At 40.9% G+C, this 27,189-nt stretch overlaps 1 protein-coding gene across 8 annotated transcripts in view; it reads right to left on the bottom strand.

Annotated features, from left to right (window-relative positions):
• The window catches only part of LOC148029837 (dephospho-CoA kinase-like), an 86,262-nt gene that overhangs the window by 18,746 nt on the left and 40,327 nt on the right, over positions 1-27,189 (bottom strand). For 5 of the 8 annotated variants that reach the window (XM_087686150.1, XM_087686149.1, XM_087686153.1 and 2 more), the window contains exon 2: positions 17,414-17,544. In XM_087686150.1, coding sequence (XP_087542276.1) covers positions 17,414-17,521 — 108 coding nt within the window. In that variant the 5' untranslated portion in view covers positions 17,522-17,544. Of the gene's footprint in view, positions 1-16,321; positions 17,264-17,336; positions 17,545-17,909; positions 18,318-27,189 lie in introns of those variants that run through there. The other 3 variants (XM_087686154.1, XM_087686155.1, XM_087686156.1) reach the window with 3 other exon arrangements.

The following is a 27,189-nucleotide window of genomic DNA, read 5'->3' as shown; positions in this document are numbered from 1 at the left end:
TGGCAACAAGACCTCAAGCAGGGCAGCAATGGTTGGCGGTGGCCGAATGAAACCCACGCAAAAGCTGCTTTGATACTAAATGTGAGAAATGCACAAGCTATGGAGGAGAGAGAAACGAGAGATAGTGACAATGAGTGAGCTAAAGCAAGAGAGTAGAATGTTTTTATTGAACTAAAAGATAGAATAAAAGTACAACTCTAGTTTAGGTCATAGGTTGACCTAACTAATCTTCCATCAACTAACTAGAGTTAGGTTAACTTACACTAGACCCTAGTGTCACTACTTTAAAGTCTAAAGACACTAAGTGTATACACACTACATTGACACTTTGATAAGTGTCCATACCACACGAGTTACATGGGCACTGTCTAAAATTGGCAAATTCTAACAAAGTGTTCTGACCAGGCAACCATATTAAAGCATAAACTCAACATAAGCCATGGCTAAACTATCAATGGCATCCAATAACCCTGAATTGTCCATAAAAATCAGTTGAATACCACTGATTACTAATGATACCCACTGAAAACTAGCAACAACTGATGATCATAATCTGATGCAAATGTATAGTTTCAAAGCCATAGTAAAAACTATATCCATCCGCATATCAACTGCAGTGACTAGTACACTTGTGTAGTGACCTCTTAGCAGATATATTGTTAGCAAATAGTACCTTAGAGGCATGTTGAATATATCGAAGATCCACTACTATACACTAGAGCTGTCCATCACTAGCTAGAAGAGTGGAACTGCTACTTCCCCCCTAAGCATCAAGCAACGCTTTGGACCCTTGCTCTACTAAACTTAACTAAGCCTGATCCAAAGTTGGCTCTGACAATTGAGAGTGGTCTACCAAGTCACTCCCTTCCATCCATTTAGCATCCATTGGTGAGTAATTCCGAACTTCACTATCTCCTAGAAACTTTACATCTCATCTTTCTCTCTCTATGTGCCAAAATTTGCTTGAGTACCAACATCTCATCCAGCTCCTCAACCTCTAGTTGAATTTCAGCAAATACATCCTCTACCACATCACCATGAAAAGGCCTCAACAAACTAATATGAAAGGCATCAAGTATCAACTAGTGTGGAGGCAATTTCAACATATAAGCAATATCCTTGATCTTCTTTGACACCTAGAGGGACCCATAATAAGTCATACTTAGCTTTGGACACAAACTCTCTCTACCTTTCACCTTTTTCAACCTTGCCTTTTCAAAACAAAGCAATACTTAATCACCCTTTGCAAAAAACAAAGCACGTCTATGGAAATCAGCTATCCTCTTTTGCTTTTTCTCTAAACTTTAAAGTGCATACTTAACCTTCTCATAGGCTGCACCCATGTTCTCCACATAAAGATCGGCCTAAAATATCGTATCCTTAGTGTGTGAAATAGAGAGCACTTTCTTGCCGCCCTCCACAATTTCAAATGGAGTCTTACGAGTGGAACTATGCACTATATTACTATATGCAAATTCTACCAAAGGCAAGTACTACTCCCACTATAGCTTATACTTTGCACGTAGCACTTCAAGAGATCTAAAACTATGGAGTTTGCCTCTTCGGACTAACCATCTATTTGTGGATGTAAAGATGAAGAAAATTTCAACATGAAACCCATGTTCTCAAACAATCCCTTCCAAAACAAACTAGTCATCCACAAACCTCAATCCCTAGTAATCGACTCTAGTATGCCATGATACTAAACATCTTACCAAAGTAATAATGTCATATGATCAGTCCTTATCTTCTTCCTCACCCGGATAAAATGGGCTTGCTTTTACTGAATTTGCATATGATAGTCCATATCCCATCATTCCTTGTAGGTGTCCTAGGAAGATCAAAGATAAAAGTCCATAGTAATGCCTTGCCAAGGCCTTTTAGATATAGGTAAGAGATGCAATAAGCCTGGCATCTTTTGCCTATCATACTTGACCTTCTGACAAACAATGCATGTATGTACAAACTTATCTACATCGTGTCTCAAAGCTGGCCAAATAGAAAAAAGTGCTCCACTTCCTTCACTGTAGCATCAATGTCTCTATACCTTGCATAAGGAGGAGCAAGACTTTCTATCATCACTTTTGGCCTCAACTACCTTGTGACACATAACCACCCACGCATCATCAAAAAGCCATCTCTAAGCATATAATGCTCATGCCTCTAGCCATTGCGAAGCTAATCATAAACATTAGAAAAGTCCGAATCAACAACATACTAATCTTTCATGGTATCCAACTCGGTGTGATATACCATTGAATTATTGAAATATGAGGCATCGTTGACAGTGCATTAGCCACCACATTCTTTTTGCCATCAATATGCATAATCTAAATATGAAACATTGGGAGGAAATTAGCCCATCTCTTATACTTCTCAAATAACTTTGTTTGGGTTAAAAAGTAACACAATGTGTAATCATTTGCTTGTATAATGAAATTAGTTCCTAAAAGATATTGTTTACCTACAAATTCTTCTCTACACCATGGAGAGTACGACTCTCATAGGTCCACATGGAAACATGGCTCTCATAGGCCATTAGTAAACCATCTTGCATTAAAATAGCCCCAATGTTGTTACCACATGCATCACAAAAGACTTCCTGAGATCTGGAAATATAAGCACTAGATCCAAAGTTACTTTTCTTTTAGCTTTTCAAATGTTGAAATCTTCACCACTATCCACCTAAATGGAACACCCTTCTTTTACAAAGCATGCAATGGAGAAGCAATTTCAACAAAGTGTCAAGCGTGCTTTCAGTAGTAAGAACATAACCCCAAAAAGCTACGAAATTCATGTGCATTGCAACCTTCGCCGGATCCATGCCTATTTCAATCTTCGCCGCTACCTCATTAGGCAATGAACTACGCCTAAGAAAGTGGATTTCATGCAAAAAAACTCACTTTTCTTGTCATTATATTACTAACGGATACTTACATAGCTCATTAAACGCTATGTCCAAGTGCTTTCTATTCTCCTCCTCACTCTTTGAATGCATTATCATGTCATCAAAGAATATACCCATAATGGCTCTACTGTTTATCATCCACTTGGACATGGCAAGAGCATTCGTAAGCCAAAGCGTCATGACAAGAAAACTCATAAAGCCCAAAAGATATCCTTAACGATATCTTTGATATATTTGTTGGCCTTATACAAATCAGATGATGCCTACTTTTCAAATCAATAAAACTGAAAATGACTAGCCCCTACAATCTATCCATGACATTATCGATTCTATGAATTGAAAACCAATTCTTGATTGTGATCTTGTTCAAAACACTGTAGTCAATGCACATACGCTTAAGCTACATTTCTTTTGTAACAAAAGAATTAGCAAACAGTGAGGAGATGAATTTGGTTGAATCAACCCATTTTTCCAACAGCTCATTAACTTGGTTCATAATCTTCTCCTATGGGGGTACACTGAGCCTCTATGCTAGTTTATTAGAAGGGCTATCACATTATCTTCCAACCTTTCAAATGGTAGCTACCCTAGAAGTGACTAAGAAAGGAATCGGTATACATTTTCAAAAATGAAATGCAATTCTTATCCAACTTACACACAGTCCCAACATTTTCATTATCAACCTTATCCTTGATAAAAACTAAATACTTTGAAAGATGATCTTTCAGTGCTTTTGAAATAAGGGAAGTTAATACGATAGGGATAGATTCCCCTTTCAATTTTACATCCAAGGTATGGGCCTTGCTCTTATGCTGAATAGTAATGACTGTCACGAGAGTCAATCATTGCATACACACAGTGGCACCAAGGCATACCAAGCAATACATCAGAACCCTCAAGTAATGCAATGAAGAACTCTTTGTTGTCCACATAATCGTAGATATTCAAACGAAGCTTTTCAATTAAAGGTGTGACATGATTTCCATCGCCATTGCATGCTATACCAATTTCTCCCATATGTCCCATCTCATCCTCTCTAATGTCTAGACAAGCCACCATATTTATGGAGATAATATGGACTCTTGCTCCATTGTGAAAGAATATCAATACATGTTGGTCCCTAATCTTTCCCCAAGCTCTACAAAGCTCAATAGTATCATCATTAAGCTGATCACTAACTACACTAGATACCAAACCAACCAATGTTTTGGCCTTTTTTCACTTGGAATCTCCCTTATTTTCAACCTTTGCAACTTTCTACCTATCGGGATAGTCCTTTGCCATGACCCCTTCCTATTCACATAAAAAGCATTTATTTGCATACATCAATTCTCTACATTGTGCAACCAATTTCCAAGTCTTCCCTTGCTGGTTTTGCCTCTTCTCGGCTCTTTTTTCACATCTACCCTTTTTCTCAACCTTGGAAAATCTTTTGAATGGCTTCTCATCATCATCTTGGAAGCCTAAATCCTTTCCACGTGGCAAAGCATCAGCTATACTCACCATCTCTATGAGTTGTGACATGCTAGTCATAGTGGCCTTTATGCAAAAATTCCTAATTTCTTTAGGCAGCCCACAAAAATACTTCTCAATTTACTCATGAAGGGGAATGGCACGATAAGAAGTAACATGCAACAATGCATCCCAAAACTTCTTATAATATTACTCTGAATTTTGCACTATGATACATCCAACTTATTCCAAGCAATCATAACATCCACTTCAAAGGTGCTCATCAACTAATTAGAAGTAAACATTTGATTAAATTGTATCCATGTTGATGGTGCTTTGACTTACATTAGAAGTGCGGACCACTATTGCAATGCTTTTTCCTTCAAAAAGGTTACGACTTGTATACTCCAAAACACATGCAACTACTTCAAGAATGCAGAATTAGGAGGAACCAATTTGTTACATTGAGATTGGAAAGATTGGACTTATTAAGTTAGATAAAAACACAAAACTCAAACTTGAAAACACAATAAAACTCACAAAGCAATTAAAAATGCAAACAGAAAAAGGCAAAACTCAAAACTCAAACTTTTCAGGTCTAAACAAACCTTGTGACATTATTGTGGATTGAAGATAGATCATATTTGTCGTGCTTCTTGGGTTGGGTATGCATTGAAGTGAAAACAATACAAATACGCAAAACTCAAAAAATGTTAAACTCCGTTGTCTTTCGAATCTTAGAAGATTTGATGAAGTTGCCTCCCAAATAGGCCACACCAAATTGTTGAATGAAAGTCAATGCTTTCAATCTGCCTTGCAGCCACTAAAGGCCTCAAACTTCACCGCTTTACTACCCTTGTCATAGTCCTTTACTAGCCCTTTGGAGCCAAATTATCATAACCTGGCGGCTGCAAAAAGGGTGTGCTTGCTATCACCTGTGTTTGCATTATAACCAACACCGTATCAAGCATTTCAATGACCAACATTCACTCCTTGAGCCCCATACACACCAAGGGGTGCAAATGCATTATCATACATGTCTTTTGTGTCCCAAGCATCATGCCAATGTTACCATACATGGGATTTTGCATACCACTAGCCATATCTTGATACCTTGGGCCTTGCACTTCATGCGTTTGTTGCTGCATACAATAAGAATTTGTACCATACATCCCCATGAGCACGGTTCTTGACTATCCATAGCATAGAATATCATACCACCACCAAATTACCCTGGGTGCCTATATTTGCATGCATGCCTTGCTATCCAAAATTCATCAGATTGGCACTACCAAGATGGCCTTGCATTTGTGTGTCTTGCCCCATTGACACTAGTTGCTTTTGCTCATCACCAACTTTTGGTGCGTCTTAAGATTGTGGTGGTCGTTCTTTGGGAACTTCTTGTTTTTCCAAAGCTTTAGAGGATGACATCCTCTTCTTGTTGTTGTTGTCCTTTTTCACAAAGTTCAAAAATCTTATGAATTGTGGATCCTTAGCATACTAGGCAAAGATATCTATTGCTGCCCCCAACTGAGACTTGAACTAGCCATCATATTCCTCATCTCCTTGCTAGTCATTAGCATATTAATGGCCTGTAGGGACCTGTTTCTTGCTTAACATCCACATTTTCAGGTTGTTGCCCAAGCTATGTGCCTTGTCCAAGATCACATGTTGCATTTCCCCCTTCACTATGTGCATTTGCAAGCTAAGAGGCATCATCACTGCTTGATCTCATCTCACTATATGAAGATACGTTGGCTGTAATGCACTCAACTAATCACAATTTCAGCAATAATGCAATTTCTCTAACTTGCCCACAAGTGCCTCAAGCCCATCTACTCAAAAGGACTTAATGTGTTCCCGCAATGAAACTATAAAACCAACCTTTCTTCTTGGCGAGGGTGGCAAAAAGCTAATTTGACTCAAATTACAACAAGCATTAAAAACAAAAATTTGGAAGTACACACTTTACCACTAAATCTTGGACAGCCGACACCTGATTGGCCCCAACAACTAGCACCCCTTGTGGTATTTATTTATCTTATATTGCTATAGGGTTGAAGCACGCTGATATATAGGCTGATCCTCTTCAATCTTCAATGCAAATGGCTGTCATAAATGACCAACACTACATGGGAACAATTTGCCCCATGATTCTACAACAATCCGAGCTCAATTTGGATCTTCAATCTCTCACATGCAAGCTACAATATTTTGGGAATAGGCTACCCCTCGGATCAGCTACAAATTAATGCCTTCAACTGCTACACCTATTATCTCGGTCTTCAATAATTGGGGATGGGTCTGAAGTGGGCTTTGGAAACCCTAATAGTTGCTACAAATTAGGGTTTTAGCAACAATTTCTTCAATTGCTCTTCACCAATGGCTGGAATATGCTAAGAAAGGATAAGAGAGAAGATCAACTAAAAGAAGTATCTTTTGAACAGCCGCTATGATGGCAATTATGATGGATCCAATAGCTCTAAAAGGGGGGTAAATCACGATGCAACTTCAATGCAGCTTGCGAGCCTTCCTCTTCTATCATTGCCTCTCACTCAAGCAGAGAAGGAAACCTGCTGCCCTTGTCATGTCACACTATGCAATCAGCTGTCGCCTCCCTCAAAGCTTATCTAACAGTGGCCCGTTCCTCCCTTTGCCTCTAAATGTTGGCATGATCCTCTTTCAACCCCCAAACAACATTCTCTCAACTTGCATGGGTAATTTTGACAAGTGACAACCTCTTTTGCCACTTGCCAACCTTCTAGTTGTAATTTCCAGCTTTAATTCATTAATTTTTGGGCTCTAAATTTTGAAAATTAATTAATTATCTATTTGGCCCTGCCCAAGAATTAGCTAGTGTCCATTCACAATTAATGTGTTAACGTGGGATATTTAATGGTCCCAACATTAATAGGCCTTGGACTAGCATTAATTTATCAATTAATGCCTAGTCTCACAATGTCACCACTGAATATTTAACGGCCCAATGAATGGCCTAGATCCCAAATTAACACCAAGTACCCACAAGTGCCTGCCCACCATAACTTTATACAACTTTTGCCAATGTCACCCACTATTTACTTGTGTTACTTGAGTTGTCACCATGATTTAACTAACTTGCACTTCACATATATACCTCACATGTGCACAACTTAATAATGTCAAAGCTGAGCACTAAAAATACACGTCCTTGTGACATTCTCCCACACCACTAGATATGTCTTGCAAGAGGTAACCACCAAAAGGACTTCCTTCAAGTTGCACGGAAGGAGAGCTAAGTGTACCCTAGCATCTGCATTATCCCAATTGAAGACTGCATCCTCATAGCTCTCTTTGTCACAATCTGATGGAAGAAGAGAGGGTTTTTGACGATCTAAGGCAGGTCCTGAAATGATGTACCAGACTCACTTCTGCACAAACCAAGCTTTCACAACAGCACTTCAAGTTAGATAGTTAGGTCTTTTAAGCTTGTCATCAGTATAGCAACATCCAGAAGCCATTTTCAATAAGTTACAAAGAAGATAAAGTAAACGGAATGTGAGAGAGGCACTTTTGATGAGCAGCCTAACACTAAGAGTTTAGCAATTCAAGCAAAAAGATAAGAGTTCAAACAAAGAGAGGAAGAGATGCGAGCAGAGTATAGAGACTTAAGCATGACAACCAACACAATTGATCCTATCCTTCAGTGCATTGACATCAGGCTGAAAACCCATGCCGCCAACCCTTATGTATCAGCTAATAGCTGTTTTCTACCCTGCAGACCTGTGTTTACTGATATGCAACCATCAGCTGGCAAGCTCCACTTGGATTGAGATATCCGCCAGAAAGTGGTATAGATAGCGGAGGACAAGCGCCAACAATCTACAAAACAATGACGCACTGAGTGATGGCCAGCTTGCCTATTTATAGATGAGTAGATCCTCCCAAATTAGGTTTTCTCTTATGGGACACACAATCTCTCTAGTAACACATTTCTTTTTCAATGAAGTTTGGTCATTTGAGTATCGGGGCTGTAATAAAGAGCTGATCAGTCTATAATGCATTTTTTAGCTCAATACCCTTGATGTGTTGAAATGGTGCTAAGGGTGGATGCATTAATGCAGGTGTAATGGAAGAATGGGTGAGATTCGAATGTGAATTGTAGATGGAAGTCACGTGTATGCACTGGAAAGATTTTGTTAAAAAGTGGAATTCGTAAAAATTGAAAGTGTGAAGTTAGATTTTGTGGTTGTGACGATAAAGCACCAAAAAGCAAATTGACTGAAAAATCTGTGATGTGAAAAAGATTTACTTGACTCTTTCTTATAACATCTCCTTTAGGGTTAACATACTATCAAGAAAAGCAATGGGACAATATACACTGGTACCATATCAAAGAAACAGTAGGATTTGAGGGGAGAAACACAAAGTGTGCGGCAAACACTAAGAGAAGAAGAAGATGATGATGATGAATGATGAACACTGAATCATGTTGTATACATCAAGTTGATACAATGGAGCAAAAGCTTGAAGATGACTGCACTGTCCTCGTTGATCGGGTAGCAATATCTATGGGGAATCTACACAAAGAAGGCAACAAAACATTGTTCTCTAAGCAATAGGGTTTCAAAGGTAAATGCTAAATGATGAAGGACAGCTATAGAAGGAGCAGAATGCAGTCCTCGAATGCCATCAAAGAGGAGAAAGATGATCAACAACAACCATTGAGCTCCAAATCAGTGATATGGCCTGCCTCAAGACAAAACACAGCAATAGAGGGCCACTCAGCCGCAAAACGCAGTATGGAGGGGCAGCAAACTGCCTATTGGAGTTGAGATGGATGCCAAAAAGGGCTGAGCAGAAAAACGCAGATGGTGTGGAAAATGGCAGCTCCAAGAGTGGGGTGGCCTGTTCAAACAGCAAACAAAAAAGTAGGTTGCACCAAAAGACGAAAAATGCAAATGGAGCAATCCCAATCAATCTGGCAGACAGAGTGATAGCCAACTAATGGTGGTGACAGCTCCAAGAACCGTGGGCAACAGCCAAACAGCTCTAGATTGCAACACTTGAACCACTCCCACAAGAGCATCCATCAGGAACCAAACAGATGGAGAGGGAAGAGTCGATTTGATGGAGAGACAATGACTAAAAGTGTGGCAGAGAATGTCTCACATTGTGTGTAAATGGAGGGAGTCAATGCCCTATTTATAGGCACAAGAAATCTCGTGTGGCACCCCAAAATGTGGGCGCCTAGCCCTTCTTAGGGCTATAAGTGAAAAATCGGAATGAATTAATGAAGAGAAACGCAATTAATGAATGGGTTTCTCAACACCCCCTCTCAAGCTCAAAAAGAAGCCACAAGAGGGGGGTGGGGGTGTGTGTGTGTGTGTGTGAGAGAGAGAGAAAGAGAGAAGATCCATCCTTTAATCCCCATATTCCACCTGTAAGGTAACCTATTGTGAAAAACAATAGACATGATGAGCTAATAGAACCCAAAACTCAACCTTGGGAGAGAAGCCACAAGCTCTGTGACTCCATACTGGAAAGAATACAAAGGCCTAGCCACCAAGTCATGGCTGAAACATCCAACACCCTGGAGTATAAAGAACCCGTAGATACTAGGTATCAATGGGAACTCCACCTAGGAAGAACCTATAGACCCTAGGTGTCAATGGGAATCCGCAAGAGAGATAGCACGGAGATATCAACCACCCCAAGAAGGTAAAGGGTATGTGAAGAACCACAGCATGAGTAGGAACCCCTCAAGCTAAAGATGGGATCCCCCTCTAAAGGAGAAGAAAGATGAGTCCCCCTCTGAATCCCTGTCAGTGAGAGAAAGGCAATTAAGAAACTCATAGATCACGGCCTCCAAAGTGTTGGATGACAAAGGGAATGCCACCAGTGGTGCCGAAGAAGATATCTAGGGCTCCAATGGTACAAAAGATAGACAACTCCTAGAGGTGGCCCCTCGAACCTTGATAGAAGAGTAAGTGGAGAGAGGAGTATCACACAAAAACTCCTCAATGCCCACATCATAGTCAATGTTTGTGCAACCATGAAAGGACGGTAAGGAAATAGATAGCTCCTTGGAAACCATATGTGTGCAACAACCTCAGTCTCTCCCAGTTGAGCAGACTAGGGAGCCGAAGGAGTAGGAGTCAAACAGTCACTATCTCTCGAAGGAGAAAACTCACGAGGAGAAAATACCCAGAAGCAACTATCTCTTGATGGAGCAAACAGCAAAACCGTAGGCCATGAAAGCCATTGCACCCAAAAATGGGTGGGGGGAACCTTTGTAGCGCATTGCAATGGTCTCCAAGAGGACTTATCGCCTTGTGGGGTCTTAGAACCTTCTTCTGCTCGCAAAGACTTAGTGAACATCGTGTGCATCTTATTGTCTTCAACATAAAAAACTGATAGCCAATACAAAATGATCTTTGTGACCCAAAGGGTGAGGTGGTACGTGGAGTGAAGGGGGGAAGATGCACATACTCCGGTGGGGTAGGGAGCAAAGATCAATGTTGACAAGCTTCGGTGGTTTGACCGTTCTTGCTGCAAGAGGTGCACCTAGTAGTCACTCTATCTATCTGTGGAGAGGCCATAGCACTAATGTGGCAAACATGTGAAGGAAGGGTGGGAGGAAGAAAAAGATAGGGGTATCTCCTAATGATGCAACAGAAATAGGGAAATCTAGAGGTGATGCCGAACCTCAACCCATGTTTCCATTCTCCGATGCAAAGGATCTTTTAGCTCTCTAAGCACCACCGCTCTCATACCATGTCGAGAAAAGTAATAGGACAGTATGCACTCATACCATATCAAAAAGAGAGAGAGAGAGAGAGAGAGAGAGAGAGAGAGAGAGAGAGAGTAGGGTCTGCGGGGAAAAACACACAGTGTATGGCAAACACTGAAAGAAGAAAACTCAATAGAAGAAGATGATGAATGATGAACACTGAATCGTGATGAATAAATCAAGCTGATACAATGGAGCAAAAGCTCAACGATGACTGCGTTGTCCTAGCTGATCAGGCAATAGTATCTATAGGGAGTCTGCATAGTGAAGGGAGGGAAACACAATCCTCCAGGCAATAGGGTATCAAAGGTAAATGCTGAATGATGAAGGACAATTGTAGAGGGAGCAGAAATAAAACCTTCGTGTCTTGCATGGACCGGGAAGGAGATGAGCTAGAAGAGGATTCTTTGACCGCTTCGTGATTGTGTCGTACCTGGAATGGCTCCCAAAACATACCAGGCAGTCTCTTAATGTGATCAGCAGTTGTAAGCGCAGATCAGAGTGGAAAATCTGTCCAGGCCAGGCTGATCACTGAAGGCGGCAGTGGTGCGGCCTGCTGAGCTGTCAGAATGCAGGGCAGCAACTCCGAATATGCAAGTAGTAGTGGCCTGGCTGACTATGAAACAGCTCCTGGAAGGTGTACAGATACTGGGCGCAAGCTGCAGGCTGAAAACACAGCAGTTTGCTGTCATGGATAGGCACTTGTCTACTCCAGACAGGCTGGGCAGCAGCTGCACGGTGAAACGCAGATGTAAATGGTGATCAGCAGCTCCAAAACACAGTCAAGAAGGTGGGCAATAATTGTCAACAAGGTGCCTCGGTAGGAGATGGCTGGACATCACTCCACAAACTGAGAGTTCTTTCAGTAGGGTTATGGACAGCACTCGGATGTAGGCGCCAGCTGATGGATGAAAGTAGACTAATCAGCATAACAAATGACTATGCAGCCCATCTATTTATAGATGCGGAACCAACCAAAGTTTGTGGACTTTCTAATGGGACATAGAAACTTTGTACCATTTTGAGTTTTGGGGCTGTTTAAAATGAGGTAATGAAGGTAACAACGTTAATGCACCTTTTTAAGTTTAGCATAGCCTTCGTGGGCAGTTCAGTTTTCAGTTTGATTAGCCACCCTGCTGATGTACAGCTCCTGGAGATCATGCTGCTCCAACACACTCCTATAAGCTGCATTTATTATGCCTACCCACTTCTCTCAGCTCCAACTGAGGGTTGCAGCACTTGGTATCTGTCTCCAGTAGACATCACATTCCGACACCTCTCAGCCTACTCCCACTAGAGCAATAGGCAGTTGGACAGCCCTCCTTTGAGCATTGTATCACTCATTTACTTTCACTATTCATTCGGTTTCATTAGACTTTCCTGTGTCTATCTTGTGTTTGTCTGAGTTAGTGTGTTTCAGTCATGTTCATATGTTCTATGTTTTCTCAACACAAACCATAGCATATCTTCACACATCCTAGGTATTCTTGTTCTTTGCTAGTTCACTTGTGCTCTAAGAGAAGGTGTTAGAATTAGTCATACCACATGTTCATGGATGCCCATAACCTAATTTATGGGCCATCTCTTTATTGTTTATTTGATTATTGGCCAACCTATTTTGTAGTAGGACAACTCCTTTCTTTATCTCCATAAAAGAAGGCAATGTGGCCATAGTCATTCATTCAAGTGATTTTTAAGGATGTTTGGTTGGGAGAGAGGGAGCTTGTGGAGTGTGTGATCTAGTGCTCAACCATTGTACTCTTGATTATCATAATGGATTCTCATTCCTATTTACATCTAGTGCATCATCTTTTTAATTGAACTTGCATCATTCTTTATTCCAGTACTTGTTTTGCACTTCTAAAAGGATCTAGTTCCACACCGTACAAGGGGCTACTTGAAAGAACGTGCTAGAATCGCATCTCTACATGAAAGCATCCCTACTTCTAATCCTAAAACATCTCTAATTTCTTGCAAAGAGTATGTATTACCTCTATCGAAATCCTAGAAAAAGTCTATACAATGGAAACACCCTCAAGGTCAAGATGCCAAGATAAGAGTGGCTCCCCTATGAATCCTAAACATCCTAAGGGCTCTCCTCAACACCTCATCTCTAGGACAATCTCATAGGCAATGCCTCTGAGTCTCCTCTAACTTTCAACATCTCGCACATGCCACTACAGCTCTACCATAACTAAGCAATGTACCAATTGTCAAAACTCCTATAAACTACTACTCATAGGAAGACAAATTCTCCGATGCTTGAAGTTGTTCAACCTCCCCCAAAAGTGAATGGTTAACTCTACTCTAATCCTACTCATTTGTATCCTCCTCCCCACCTTAATGGTGTAGCTAAAGAAGGTTGAATCACAGGGCGTGTCAAGGAATGAGCCTCTCCAAACCCACTCTCTTGGATCCCAATCTCTATAGGGACCTTCTCTGATAGGCCCGGTGTCTTCATCCATTAATCACGCAATTGAATCCAATTCAAAGTACCGTATCATCAAAGTGTGCCACAACTTTGATCCTTTGTTTAGAGCAGCCTATGAACTCTACCTAATCCAAGTCCTCTCTTTGAACCCGGCCATCACCCTCCACCATGAAAGTGAGGACCTTATCTTGGTCACAATGAACTCAAGAAAGATGTCCCCTCTAGGAAAGAAACTTATATAGGTTTGAGAATTGGCTATAATTGTTCTCCACTCGAGAAGGACTCCCTTTATCACTTTCTCTACCATAACTTGAGTGCTTCTATGACCCTGTAGTCTCTACCTTTTTGTCTCATGCAATAGCTCTTGAAAAGCAAATCAATCTCCCATTGAGAAAGTGGCATACATGGGGCGAATCTCCCCCACAAAAGATGATCCCTTCGTCCAAAAGTGTAGTTGGAGTTTGATCTTGACTAGTGGTTGATTTATTTTCCTAAGTTGCAGCTAAGGTATTGGGTTTGTGGTTTGGTTAATGATACCCGATTCATATGTGAATTATAGTTTTAGTTTGAGGGGAGAGTGATGATTTAAAAGATTAGGTTCATTCTTAAGTTCTTAACCACTATAAGTTGTGTGGTGTTTTGAGGTATTGTGAATGCCTATATTTTTATATTGGATGATTAGGCAAAATTTCTAATCAAGAATTTCTCATTAACATGGATTGCAAATATGGTGTTGATTTGTCGATGTTGCAAGGCATTTCTTATTAGAATCTTAGTTTTGATTATGATGAAATCATTTTGGCAATCATATATGTCCACATGTTGTATGCAACGCATGAACATAGTCCCTATACCAAGAATAAGAGCACACACGATGCAGGACCAAAACGTGGGGTGTGACCAAGACAAAGAGGCTGTATCTGAAATCTTTGAAGAGCCAAAACCCACAATATGCGGTATGCACAATGTGAGGATGGTCCCACTAGACCAGAACTGCGCCAAAAATGTGGGTAAAGGAAGCTTCACATATTTTCTCATAGCAACAGTTTGGACACAGCATAGAGATAAGAGTACAATGTCCAAAATGAAACAAAGTGTCGAAAGAAGTTGATGCACACAGCTGAAACCTCCAGCCTCATCCGAGAATGCCTTTTCAAAAATGCTGATGCGTTAAAAAACAGTTGTGAAAAGCCAAAAACCTTAACATCAAGTTGAAGACATTAGCATCAAAGCTGAAAGACACCCCAAAACTTAAACTCTAACTCAAAGACTGAAATGTAAACAAAAGGAAAACAAAAGTTCTAGAACCTTTCTCAAAAGATGTTACAAATACAAGGCAGCCACAATCCATTCTGTTAGGTTAGGATTCAGCAACACGTACACACACACTCACTCATAGTGTACAAGTGAACAGCAAGAGAGAAGAGTGCTGGAATGTCACATCCACTATGTGAGAATAATATGAACATACTAAGTACCACACCCACTGATTGGTGTTCACATGAGAAAAGAAACCCTAAGGGAGCATTCACACCAGAACTTAGAGGAATGTGATAAGTGTAACACATTTCGCAGGAGGGACATCAATTTTTTCAAACTTCCTAACGTTCAACTTATCAGGGAAAAGTCGTTGAGGACTTCTCCTTGCCTAGACAAGATCATCTGCTACCATCAGTATCATCAGTTAACTCTACCGCTGCTTCTACCTTCTTGTTTTCCTATTCCTCACCTTGCAGCAAAAACAAATACAAGGCAGCCACAATCCATTTTCCAGCAGGGATGTCACCTTTTTCAGCCTTCCTAGCCTTCAACTGAACAGGCAAAGCCAGTGAGGGCTTCTCCTTGCCTAGACAAGATCATCTGCTACCATCAGTATTATCAGGAAACTCTATACTGCTGCTTCTACCTTCTTTTTTTCCTGTTCTTCATGTTGCACTATATCATAAATCCCACTTGATACTACTCTCATAACAGCACGGAACTGTTGCCCAGCCCAGCCTTGCTGTCAGGATCTTTCATACAAGTGTATGGATTCTACCAAAAGGTCTTTGAGTGCCTTCATGCTGGACAGGTTGCTGCTCTCTATGCTCAGTGATTTTGTGAGACAGTTTTTTGCTGTGTATGAACATTCCTGGGGCATTTTGCCATTCTTATCCTTGGGTTCATCATCATCATCAATACCTGTTTAAAGGAACTTCATTCTTTGTAGCATATGTTATCGCCTATACCAATGTAGGGCTGTCAGGGATCTTATAAGGCCATGCACATGTCATTTTTGCTTTGATTGATAAGACTTGCAAGAAAGTTATACATTGAACCATAGCAAGACAAATACTTCATATTTGATCATAGATACAAACTAAAAGGAAAAGATTGGGGCAGTAGAGACACAAGAACAAGGCACTAAGTTGGGAAGGGTCACTCCCTCATAGGCAAGAGAGAACTATTGGCTCCTATGGTCTTTTGAGCATTCAGGAAACAACACAATTGACAGCACTCAAGCCATGAAAGTATTTCAGGGAGTAAAAGAATGAGTAAAAAGTTTCTAGTTGTAATCAAGCACTCATTGCTTACTTTGAACATGAGTATTATTGGGTAGGATCTAAAACTAAGGTTGCTAGGAACTTTTAACCCACTTACATAAGTTAATTAAGAGTTAGCTCACATTTCAAGAAGAACGTAGGTATTTTATGACTCGTCACACATATCTTCACACCCACCATAGACAAATAAATGTATCTCTTCAATTGACAGTCACCTTAAGTGCAATCGCATTCCGTGTATCCACAAGCATAGTGGTTTGCCATACTCGTGATCATCTTTGTTTGCTGGTATGGTAAACCTTCAAGAACACATCATATTGTAGCTCACACACGAGCTGACTAATGGCACACCTACCATTAGTTCCAACTATTAATAACCCACAACATGGCACATGTTCCTTCATACCAATCTAATTCACTAGAGACACATCACACACTATCCTGACTCCTAACATAAGATTACATCAGTCACCAACATCAACCCCACAAAAACTTCTTAGTATGACATCTCATACATACAGCAAACCATACTACTCAAGACATAATATACACTAAAGCGCATCCTTTACTTGCACTACAAATAAGAGATTGCAACACCACTTCTCTGAAGTTGCAAATTGGCAGGTGCTGACATCGAAAATGACAAAGCAGCAATGTCATGTGACAAACCAAAAATTGTAATTTAAGATACCAGTTCTGCTTGACCTGATCAGCTCCCCAACTTTACATTCTAGCACCTACATAGCTTGTGAGACTTTAATACTGCGTAAATGCATAAATTTCCAGATGGGAATGTCTTGACGACCTTTTAAAACAGCTCAAAAAACTGCACTGAAGCCATTAGATGCTCTCTGTTCATTATCCCTGCCAACTGGTGGTAACAAGCTTCAAGTCCTTTTTTTTTTAGTGTACTTCCACCTAGCTTTACTGCTCTTGATTAATGATGGATATTATGAAAGACTTTTCCTGCAGATCCCCTTTCATTTACAGCAGAATTTGTTCGCTTAAAATAGCCACTTATTATCACTCACTATGCACATATTTTGATTTTTCAGCAAGAGAAGAAAATCCTCGTAAAGTCCCATCAGCAAATGAGATCATGAAGCTTGAAAACAGGGTACAAATAACAAATGTATATGAACACAAGGAGTAGACCATCTCCCCAGCTGACCACTCTAAAACTACAAACAAGTGGTGGTTGTAAACAGGAAGAGGGAAAAAACATCAGACCAGTAAGCGGCAGATTGCAACGATGACACGATCCATCTTTCCAGTAATTTTAGAAACCAGACTGTGAAGTCACTTACACGAGCAACTTTATCTGCATCAATGACAGGTACACCCAATTCTTGAAATTCTGTCGAAACTGTACTTTTCCCAGATGCAATTCCTCCAGTCAACCCCACAATCCGCATATTCTTCAACCAATACTAGAATGCTGATCAAATATATGAAAACCAGTTGTTTAGAGGTCCAACAATCTCAATCGCTTTACAAATGATCTTGTGAGAACACAATACTAATTATAATCCAGCACACTTTTTTTTCAAGCAAAGAGAATTTTATCAGTAGATACCTCAGTCAACCAGACCAACTTAAAATACAATTCCAGCACTGTATGATGAAAAGTGGAAAACACAAAGTCTCCTGTGAGTAACTCGAAATTTTTTTTTAAAGTCTAAGGCTAAAAATCTGGATATTTGTGATCCCAAATTAGATATGTGAGACTCACAATCCTAATGCACGACTCGAGAAGAAAAAAGAACCCAAGAAAGGTGGAAGAGATCCTCAAATATTTATTACAGCAGTAAAATAGAGATATGGGCAATTATCAGCTCCACAAGCCCGAGCTCTGTCTAGCACTTTGATTCCATGAAGTCGCCTAACTGTCCTATCTAGGATAGCTCTTCACTTTGTCTCAATCCGCCTCGACCAATCTTCACTTCAATCAAGAAACAAACACTCCTGCTCGCCTTAAGCTCGCACCCACTGCAGTTTGCAGGTAGACTTACTTGCTGCTCCTCACAATTCAGCACAAGAAGAAGAAGAAGAAGAAGAAGAAGAAGATGTGACAGCTGAACACCACCAGGATGATCACCACAATGCCCAATATGATTGACAAATTGAAAACCAAGAGTGGCTTTAAATAGCCCAAAAATCTTCAAATAAATTACAAAATGTAGCGCAAACTTTAAAAATGATTATAAAGTTGACCAAAACATTAAAACCCACTTTTTGACCATTAAAATGACCATCTAGGGCCATCATAAATGTCCAAAACTTTGGTCAATCATGTACCCAACAGTCTAAGAACATTTCTAACAAGGTTCTGACTCTTTCTATTGCCAAAAAGTGTTTGTTTTGTCAAAGAAAATCCTGCCATGTCACAAGTGCACTATAATGCGTGAATCCAAATGCCAGGAGGTGCCAGAGTCTCTATTGACCCAAGTGTGTAGTAGTGGGCAATAGATGTGTGTGTGTGACAAAGAGGGGGGGGGGGGGGGGGGGGGGGGCGGGGGGAGGGAGAGAGAGAGAGAGAGAGAGAGAGAGAAAGAAAGAAAGAAAGTTATATTAGCGTCTACGAAAGGCCAACAATGTCTGGGAAACTTTCCAGGTCCTAGTAAAGCTACCATCTAATGCTATGACAAACTAATTGAGTAGGTACAAAATGGTATATAGGCTAGGTACAATTCATATGTGTTCCAAGTATGGTGTGGAACTGCTCATGGAGGTTGGTCATCCTAAAATGTCCTGCGTGGGTCTATCTAACATCGAGAGGCTGAACCGACAGTGCAGGGCCCTCCGATGGCAGCACTGTATCCCTTGTATCCTCGACATGTGCCTCCTACAGGGGCCGAGACGAGAGAAAGAGAGAGAGAGAATTTAAACATTGCAAAAAAAATAGAGAATTGACGCAAAATGTTACTCAATCACAAATGAAAGCCAATATACTAATAAATGAATGAAAGTACAATGCTTTAAAGACCACAATGAATAATGCCACACTTAATGTGCTCGGAGTCAAAAAAATGCCTCTTTATAGATAAACCTAGCCCTAAAATGGCTTCGTCGTTATGAGGAACCCTAACCCTAGTGACATGTGTCCTAGATGAGTAGGGAAAGTATCTATCTTAAATGACCAACTCTATGGTATGGGCGAACTAATTAGCTTGTTCCTATTCCTCTTAATGGTCTACTTGAATCTTATCAAGGTTTTGCAACTCCCTTAAGGTTAGTAACTATGGGAAACCAAGCTACCTATACCTTTGACCAGCTTGTATCTCTATTGTTAAAGGAAGATAATTATAGTATTCCATAGATTCTTTCCAACAAGTACATGTCACATCATGTAAGCCCACACAAGATAATTGGTGCCATCATGTTTGTCATCCATGCCAAAGCATGCTCAATAAATCATTATTATCGTTGGCCATTGAAGGAATTCAGCAAGATAATACGCCTGAAATAAATAGAGAGAGAGAATATAAACCCTTGAGAGAGACTAGTGCCTGACCATTGAGACACTAACTGGCTGGCCACTTATTGAAGTCATATAAGATAGAAGCAATAACTTTTCTCTCGCTGTTTGAAGGAAAGAGAGAGAAAAAGCATGCTGAAATTATAAATTCAAATGAATATAATATTACCCAATGTTGACAACAAGCAATGAGATTCTAAAGTTAGTAATTGAAAGCTGGAAATTCCCTAAAAAGAGTGGACATGCAGGCCAATCTCAATGTGAATGTGCAATCCCCTTTAGATCTGTTGTAATTTCTTCAATTCTGTGGCTATTTTGATAACATGGCTTCCAATTTATGGGAGCGCTTCTCTTGAGATGGCTAAGAAACCCTAAATTCTGCAGAAAGTATTGTTTGTGACAGTAAATGCTCTGCTGTCCTCTTCAATTCTGCTGTGAATCACTGAGAATTTGTTAAAGGAGAGAAAAGACTAGTAGAGGAGAGAAATTTGTCAGTTTTGGAGCTGAGAATCAGCCCATCTGCCGTTGCTTGTCAACAGAGGCTGAAATCTGCACTTGCTTGCTTTCAGGTCACTTGCTGTCCTTTACCCTGTGGGGGCTGTTGCCTGCTGCTTGGGCGCCAGGTTGCTTGCTGTTAGGCTGCACATAAATGGCTGAAAACTCCATCAGCAGCAGTCAGTTGGCTAACGCCCATCCTCGAACAGCGGCTTTCAAGAGTGCCATCATCTCTACTGTTGACAACCATCCAACATCTAGGTTGACACCGAAACTGTCATGCCTATCCTAGAACCATCCTCTTAGCTGCCTGACCAGTTGCTGCATTTCCTCTATGCCATATCATCACTCAAAAAGCGAGACACGGCTTTCCAAATGTCACCGCATCACCAATTGGTTGCCACGTTTCCTCTATGCCACCTCATCACTCAATAAGGGAGATGGTGCTTTACAAATGTTGCCACATCACCAACTGGTTGTTGATCTCCTCTCGAGCTGTCACATCCCGAATTGCCACATTGCTGCCGCCTCAACCAGCTGTGCTCTTTTGGACTTGCGTCACCACCTTGCACACTTGAGCTATCCACTTGTTTGATCACCATTTCATCTAGCTAGCTGCCTTGGTCTCCACCCTCACGTTTGTTGCATTGTCTACACGGCTGCCATGGCATCCTTGACCACCTTGACCTACCATGTCAAGCGACGTCTTGCCACCTTGGTCCTTCACAAACCTAGCGACCTACCTTTTGTTGAGCTAAAACACGCTTTTCAGCTGATTAGCATTCTTAAACAGCCCCAAAACACACTTAATTAATGAAAAACCCTAAAAAGGGGAGCGGTTCGAGAGAGTTTCAGTGGTCCCCCAAAAACCCTAATTCTTTGGGGCACCCTTTAACATCTAGAAATAGACAGGCTGCCCCCATTCAGCCTTATTGCCATCTGTGCAGGTTTCACACCCTTCAGTGCAAATTTCAGCCATCAGTCTGCCTCTACGTGGCTGTCTAGCCTTCGAAATTACTGCCACCTCTCCATCAGCCCTTACAGTGCCCTGGCGCCTTCCTCCAGATTGTCGCCCACCACTGTTTGGCCCCCTCCTCTAAGCTACGTTTGGCATCTTCTAGCCATCACTAGCATCTTCATCAAATCCAGTTGCTTGCGTTTGGAGTCTCTTCTCTAGGCGACATGTGCTAGTGCTCCTCATCCAGGCAACATCCACAGTTTGCGTTTACACTCATCTGGGGGCCTCCTTCCATCTCCACAACTTCTCCTACTTATGTTTGGTGCTCCAGGCCCTTCTGGCATCATCATTTTGTAGACTACACACTCCGACTAGTGATCACAGACTTGGGATTCGTCTCGGTGGACGTCACTCTCCAACACACTACTTTGCCCTTGAGTATCTGTACACTCTTATATTCATTTGCAGTATCCATTCACTTTAGAGTTGTGTTCTTATTTCCCTTCTTCTGTTTGTGTTTAAGTTTATGTGTTTGAGTTTTGAGTTTTGGTGTTTAGGGTTTGAGTTTTGAGTTTTGCATTCACGGTTTGAGTTTTTCTTTCTATGTCTGTGTATGTCTCTTCGTGTTTCTGTCATGGTCGTACACTTTGTGTTTCCTCAGTGCAAACCCTAGCAATTTTCTTCACACCTTTGACTTCTTAAACTCAAAAAGCCCCTGGTCTCACGTCCACCCTTGAGCACAAATTTAGTGCAAATTGGGAGTTCTCATCAAAACCACCCATTTGGCTCCAATTTGAAGAAAAGCTTGGGGTTTTGCATTAATTACTAGAAATTCTTTCACTAAATTGCATGTGCCCACCAAATTTGGTTCCAATTCCTTGGCAAATTTGGGGCTTTTGATGGTTTTGGCCAGATTCATCTAAATTTAGGTCCAACTAGCATTAAGGGCAATATTGAGCATCATACCGCTAAAGTTTCTACAAAAATTCTTTCAATTTCTTTGCAATTTGTTGGCAAAACTTAGGGGCATTGCAGATCTTGCTCGAATCCATCTCATTCAAGGCTCGATTCAACATCTGGTGTGCAATTGGCCGACATTCGCATAAAAGGTCCCCATAATTTCTGCAATTTCATCTTCAATTAGCTCAAATAATTAGGGCTTTTGCCCAATTTCATTTTCTCAGTATCCAAATGGCCCCTCCTCACATTGTCTTCGCGCTTCTTCACCTTTTGGCTGCCAAAACTTGGGGCTTTTTCCTCAAATCTTCTTCTTTGCTTGTTGGGCATCGAAGATTTTCTTTTTGGGCATATTCATGCTGATTTTCCTCACCATTGGAGACAAATTACATCTTTCGCGCATACTTATTGGATGATTTTTGTTTGCACCTATCACACAATTTGTGCCAGAATTATGCAAAGTTAAGGGGGGAGGTTTCAATCCTAATGCTATTGGTCATTTGTTAGGGTCTGAGGACTCCAAATTTGTAGAGAGATCAGTCTACATCTCAATGTACTACAGATTTGAGCAAAACAAGTTAAAGAAATACACAATTTGCCAGCATGGCTATACCTAGTGGACCTTCTGGTTATATTCTAGCGCCTCAGCCAACAATTGAGCAAGGATATCAAGTTCCAATGCCTTCTCCTTCGGCACCTTAAGGAAAACCCATGCCTATCTCTACCTACCCATCTCACACTCCTTACTCTCTTATAGGACACTTCAAAGTTCTCACTCCGTATTTGCCAAGAATGCATTCACTCATAGACTCGTTTCAACGGGTCTAACTACACTACTTGGTCCAAATTGATGAGGCATGTCCTTGATTCACAAAACTTGTGGGACATGGTGTAGGGGTTGGAACCCCAACCAAAGCTCCTCCAAACTTTGTCTACTCTTGGAAAGCCTAAAATGCTTCAACTATAGGAGAATTCCACTCATAATTACAGCACTTTGACCTTGCATCTAAGCAGTGCCAATGCTTCGACTATGAGCTCCAAGAGTTCAAAATTACTAAACACGATTATCTTAAGGTCAAGTTAGTAGAATACTGGCAATTACTCCTGCTAAGTTTGTCACTATAGGGCTTGCTAAGTCTCTTAATGACTAGGTCACATTGTTAGTGAACAAGCTTCCACATAAAAATTTTAACTTTGTTAACTAGGTCATCTCATAGACTACCATGCCTACATGTTATGAGTTTGAATGTTAGCTACTATGTTATACTTGACTGTTTGATCTCTTTCAAAAAACACACACTCTCTCTCACCCAAGAGGAGAGACTTGTTTCCACTTATCAGAAGGGAAAGAAAGGCAAAGGCAAGAATGGTCAAAACTCAAATTCAAATACCCATAGTGAGTCATAAGGAAACACTGGGTCTTTACTCAAACCGGGATGATAGAATGTGCCCAAGACAAAGAAACATTGCAAACACTATCAAAAGGTTGTCCACTTTCATAATGAGTCTCATTCAAAGGCTAAAGGCGCACAAGCTAGAAAGAACATGCCCATAGGCCCCTGCCCCACGATCACACAATAAAAACCCACAATGGAGGTAGGGTTTGCGAGCACATCTCTGAGTTCTCATTTGCAATGTTCTTGTGTTTTCTCTTTCCTTTCTCTTCTGTGTTGTGTTCAGCAATTTATTTCATGCTCAAGAAATGAAATTTGTATACCAAGCACAAGACAATCATGTACAATAGTGAGTCACTGGTTGTGCAGGCATTGGCACCAACTCCCTCTCTCCAATAGGATTTGCACAATAATCTACAAGTGATGAATGAATGAACTATGGAGGAGAGCCCGAATATATAGGACAAAATAATGCAAATAAAATAATCAAGTCAGCCAACGTTTAATGCTAGTTAGTCAGCAATATATCCTCAAATGATCACCATAATGACAAATAAAATATGCCTAAATAACATAGTAATGTCTATCCCACAAAGGCACATTCCAAACTCACTCAAGAGCTAACACCCTCTCTCAAATCATGGGTGATCTGATACAATACAATGATACAAAGAAATTGAGTCAACATAATCCATACAACAAAGACTACCAGAATAGGACCATGGATACCAAGGCGATGGGTAATCAAGCCACCACCAAGGTGCCGCAAAGAGAACCTAACTGTCGATGCCGATCATAGCATCTCCTGAAAAATAGAGAAGAACCATAACAACTCTCTGTGTCTGTCAACAATGCCTCACAGTAGCATACATGATCACCCTATCAAAAATGCTTTTAAGCATACACAAACATTGATTTTCTACCTTTGGCCAAGACCGCCAGAGTGTCCCCTCATGTGAGCTCGAACTAGGAGCCACACCCGCTCTCTTTCAGGTAATAGCCCCTCATGAACTTGGAAATCAAACCCAACTCCAAGATTTCAAAACTTGCCAAACTTTGGTCAATTAGTCAAGGAAGTCTCTCTTTGGAACATGTGCACTTGTATGCCTGTATAGATGAGGCTCACCTACCCCACCTCACCATCCTCTCACTCTCCCTCTCTAGCACTGGAGAGTCATGAGAGATGATTGCATCACTTACACTTTCCAAGCCCTTCCTATGATCTAAAGAAGATGACCCCTTCCGCACCTTGGGAGTGGCCATGGCTGGAGGATATGAGTAAGAGTCAAAGGAGGTGGATGACTCCGCAAAGGATTCCGTATCCTGATTCTTCTTCTTCTTCTCCTTCTCCTTCCCTAGAGGTGCTAACTCTTTGCAATCCTTTCACAAATGTCCCTTCTTACCACATTGATAAGATTAGGCCTTCGACTTCTTCTTCCTATCACCCCTCTCTGAAGTTGTAAATGCCTCATTGGAGCCACCATACTAAGATAGAAGCCTCCCTTGTAACCACAAAGACACCTCATGCTCAAGCAACATTGAGGAGATATATGTAAAGCTCACTCGTATCGCCCATCAAACTCCAAAGGAAGCTTATACAGCACAATCTCCACAAGATGAGCCTTTGGAAGGGCAAACTGCATGTGACAAAGCTAATCCTGTCCTTGTGTAACACGACGCAAAAATGATCGAATAGTATCCTTCGATTCGAACTTCATCTGTTGAAGTTGTCCATAGAGGGTTACTACACACATAGTCAAGGGGGTCTCGTATAATATCTGAAGCTTCACCCATATCGCTGCAGCAATCCTACAAGAGGTAACCGTCAAAAGAACCTCTTTAGAGATATAGTGAAGAATAGTAAAATATGTACAAGCATCGTCAAAATCACATGTGAGCACAACTTCCTCATGGTTGCCTCATCGAAATCAGCTAGAAGAAGAGTGGGGTACCTAGGAGGCTTAATAGCTCCAAAAACAACATTCCATAACCGCTTCTACACAAACCATGCTTTCATAACAGCACTCCATGTTAGGCAATCAAGGGCATGAATTTTGTCATCAATAGAACAATAGGGGGGAACCATTTGGAGAGGATAGGAAGAGAAAATAAAGAAAAGAAGAGGAGAGAGAGAGTACAGCCAAAGCACAACACAAATTGCATTATACAAAGTTTACTGGCAATGTTGAGAATAATGGATCACAAAATTTGCAAAAACCGGAAAGAATCAACCAAGATAAGATGGATAGAGGATGAAAATCCTATTGCCCAGCCTTCAAGAGCCCAAGAGGCCGCACACACAAATGCCACAAGGAGTAAACTCAAACAAACAAGCATCTTTAAGTTCTCCTTTGCAATGTTCTTGTGTTTTCTCTTTCCTTTCTCTTCTATGTTGTGTTCACGAGTTCATTTCAGCATTCTTTTATGCTTTCCATTGTTGCATCTGTTGGAAGCAATAGGGACGCAACGCAAGCAAGAGTGAACGAGTGAGTGTGACGACTTGAGAGAGTGTGAGCAAAGTGGAAGTATGAGACGATAAGAGTGTACCAACAATATGTTGGTACACAAAGAATAAAATGTATTTATACTTAGGGCACATAAAGGGTGCGTTCACATGTACAATGTGCGTGTACTATACACGGAGGTTACCGGGCCTTTATATCCCATTTATATCCCAACAACCTCCCACTTAAAGGTCCGATATAAACCTCTAGCTAACCAACTCCCACTAGTCGAATGCGATGCTCGTGTTGAGCTTTGCTTAGACTTTTAGTGAGAACATCTGTAAGGTTATCTTGTGTTTTAATCTGCATGAGCAGGCTTTGCTAAGCTTGAGATAAGGAGGTAAGGGTACCCCAAAAGGCTTAGCTTCAGCCATGTTACATTCGTTCAGTACCTTTCCAATCTACTTTTCTTGAGATAAAAACAACAATTTTTGCATTCTATCTCTACGAATCCTCATGCCCAAAATATGCTCTGCATTCCCCAAATCATTTCAGCTGATTTTTGAGAGCATCCAAGCTAGTCTTTCTTTTCCCAGCTAGTAATATATCATCCACATACAAAACAAGTATGATGGGGCTGCCATCTGTATCCTTTTTCATGTACAAGCAATGATTTGCATGGCTGCATATAAACTCATGAGATAGCATAAAAGTATCAAACTTTTTGTACCACTGCCGTGGTGCTTGCTTCAGTACATACAGGCTGCGTTTTAGCTTACACACCATGTGCTGTTTTCCAAGAACTACAAAGCCCTCGAGTTGTTTCATGTAGATTTCCTCATCAATGTCACCATGCAAGAAAGCTGTTTTTACATCCATTTGATACCGCTCTAAATCCAAAACAGCAATAAGCAAAAAGCACACGTAAAGTGGTCATCTTCACAACAGTTGAGAAGACCTCTTGGAAGTCAATCCTTCCTTTTGTGCAGAACATTTGGCAACTAGAGCAGTTGCAAATGTGAACCGCGGTTTTGAGTGCCTCTCCCCAAAATGCATGAGGGAGATTAGCAGTGGATAGCATGCACCGCACACTTTCACATAAAGTCTTGTTATATCTTTCAACCACCCCATTTGAAGAAGGGCTGTAAGGGGCTGTAAGCTCCCTCTTAATACCATGTAAGTCACAAAATGACTTGAATTCAGTCGATGTGAACTCACCCCCATTATCAATTCTCAAGCATTTCAGCTTTCTACCTGTCTAAGTGGTCACAAATGCTTGAAAAGTTTTAAAAACAGCAAACACTTCGCTTTTCTTTTTCAGCAAGTACACTCAAATCTTCTTGGAACAATCAAAAAA

Source organism: Lygodium microphyllum, chromosome 10 (assembly GCF_053477565.2).
Source record: "Lygodium microphyllum isolate KBCC chromosome 10, Lygodium_microphyllum_v1.1.10, whole genome shotgun sequence".
Classification (NCBI taxonomy): domain Eukaryota; kingdom Viridiplantae; phylum Streptophyta; class Polypodiopsida; order Schizaeales; family Lygodiaceae; genus Lygodium; species Lygodium microphyllum.
The sequence above is the reverse complement of the archived record's forward strand: the minus strand, read 5'-3'. Positions and strand labels throughout refer to the sequence as shown.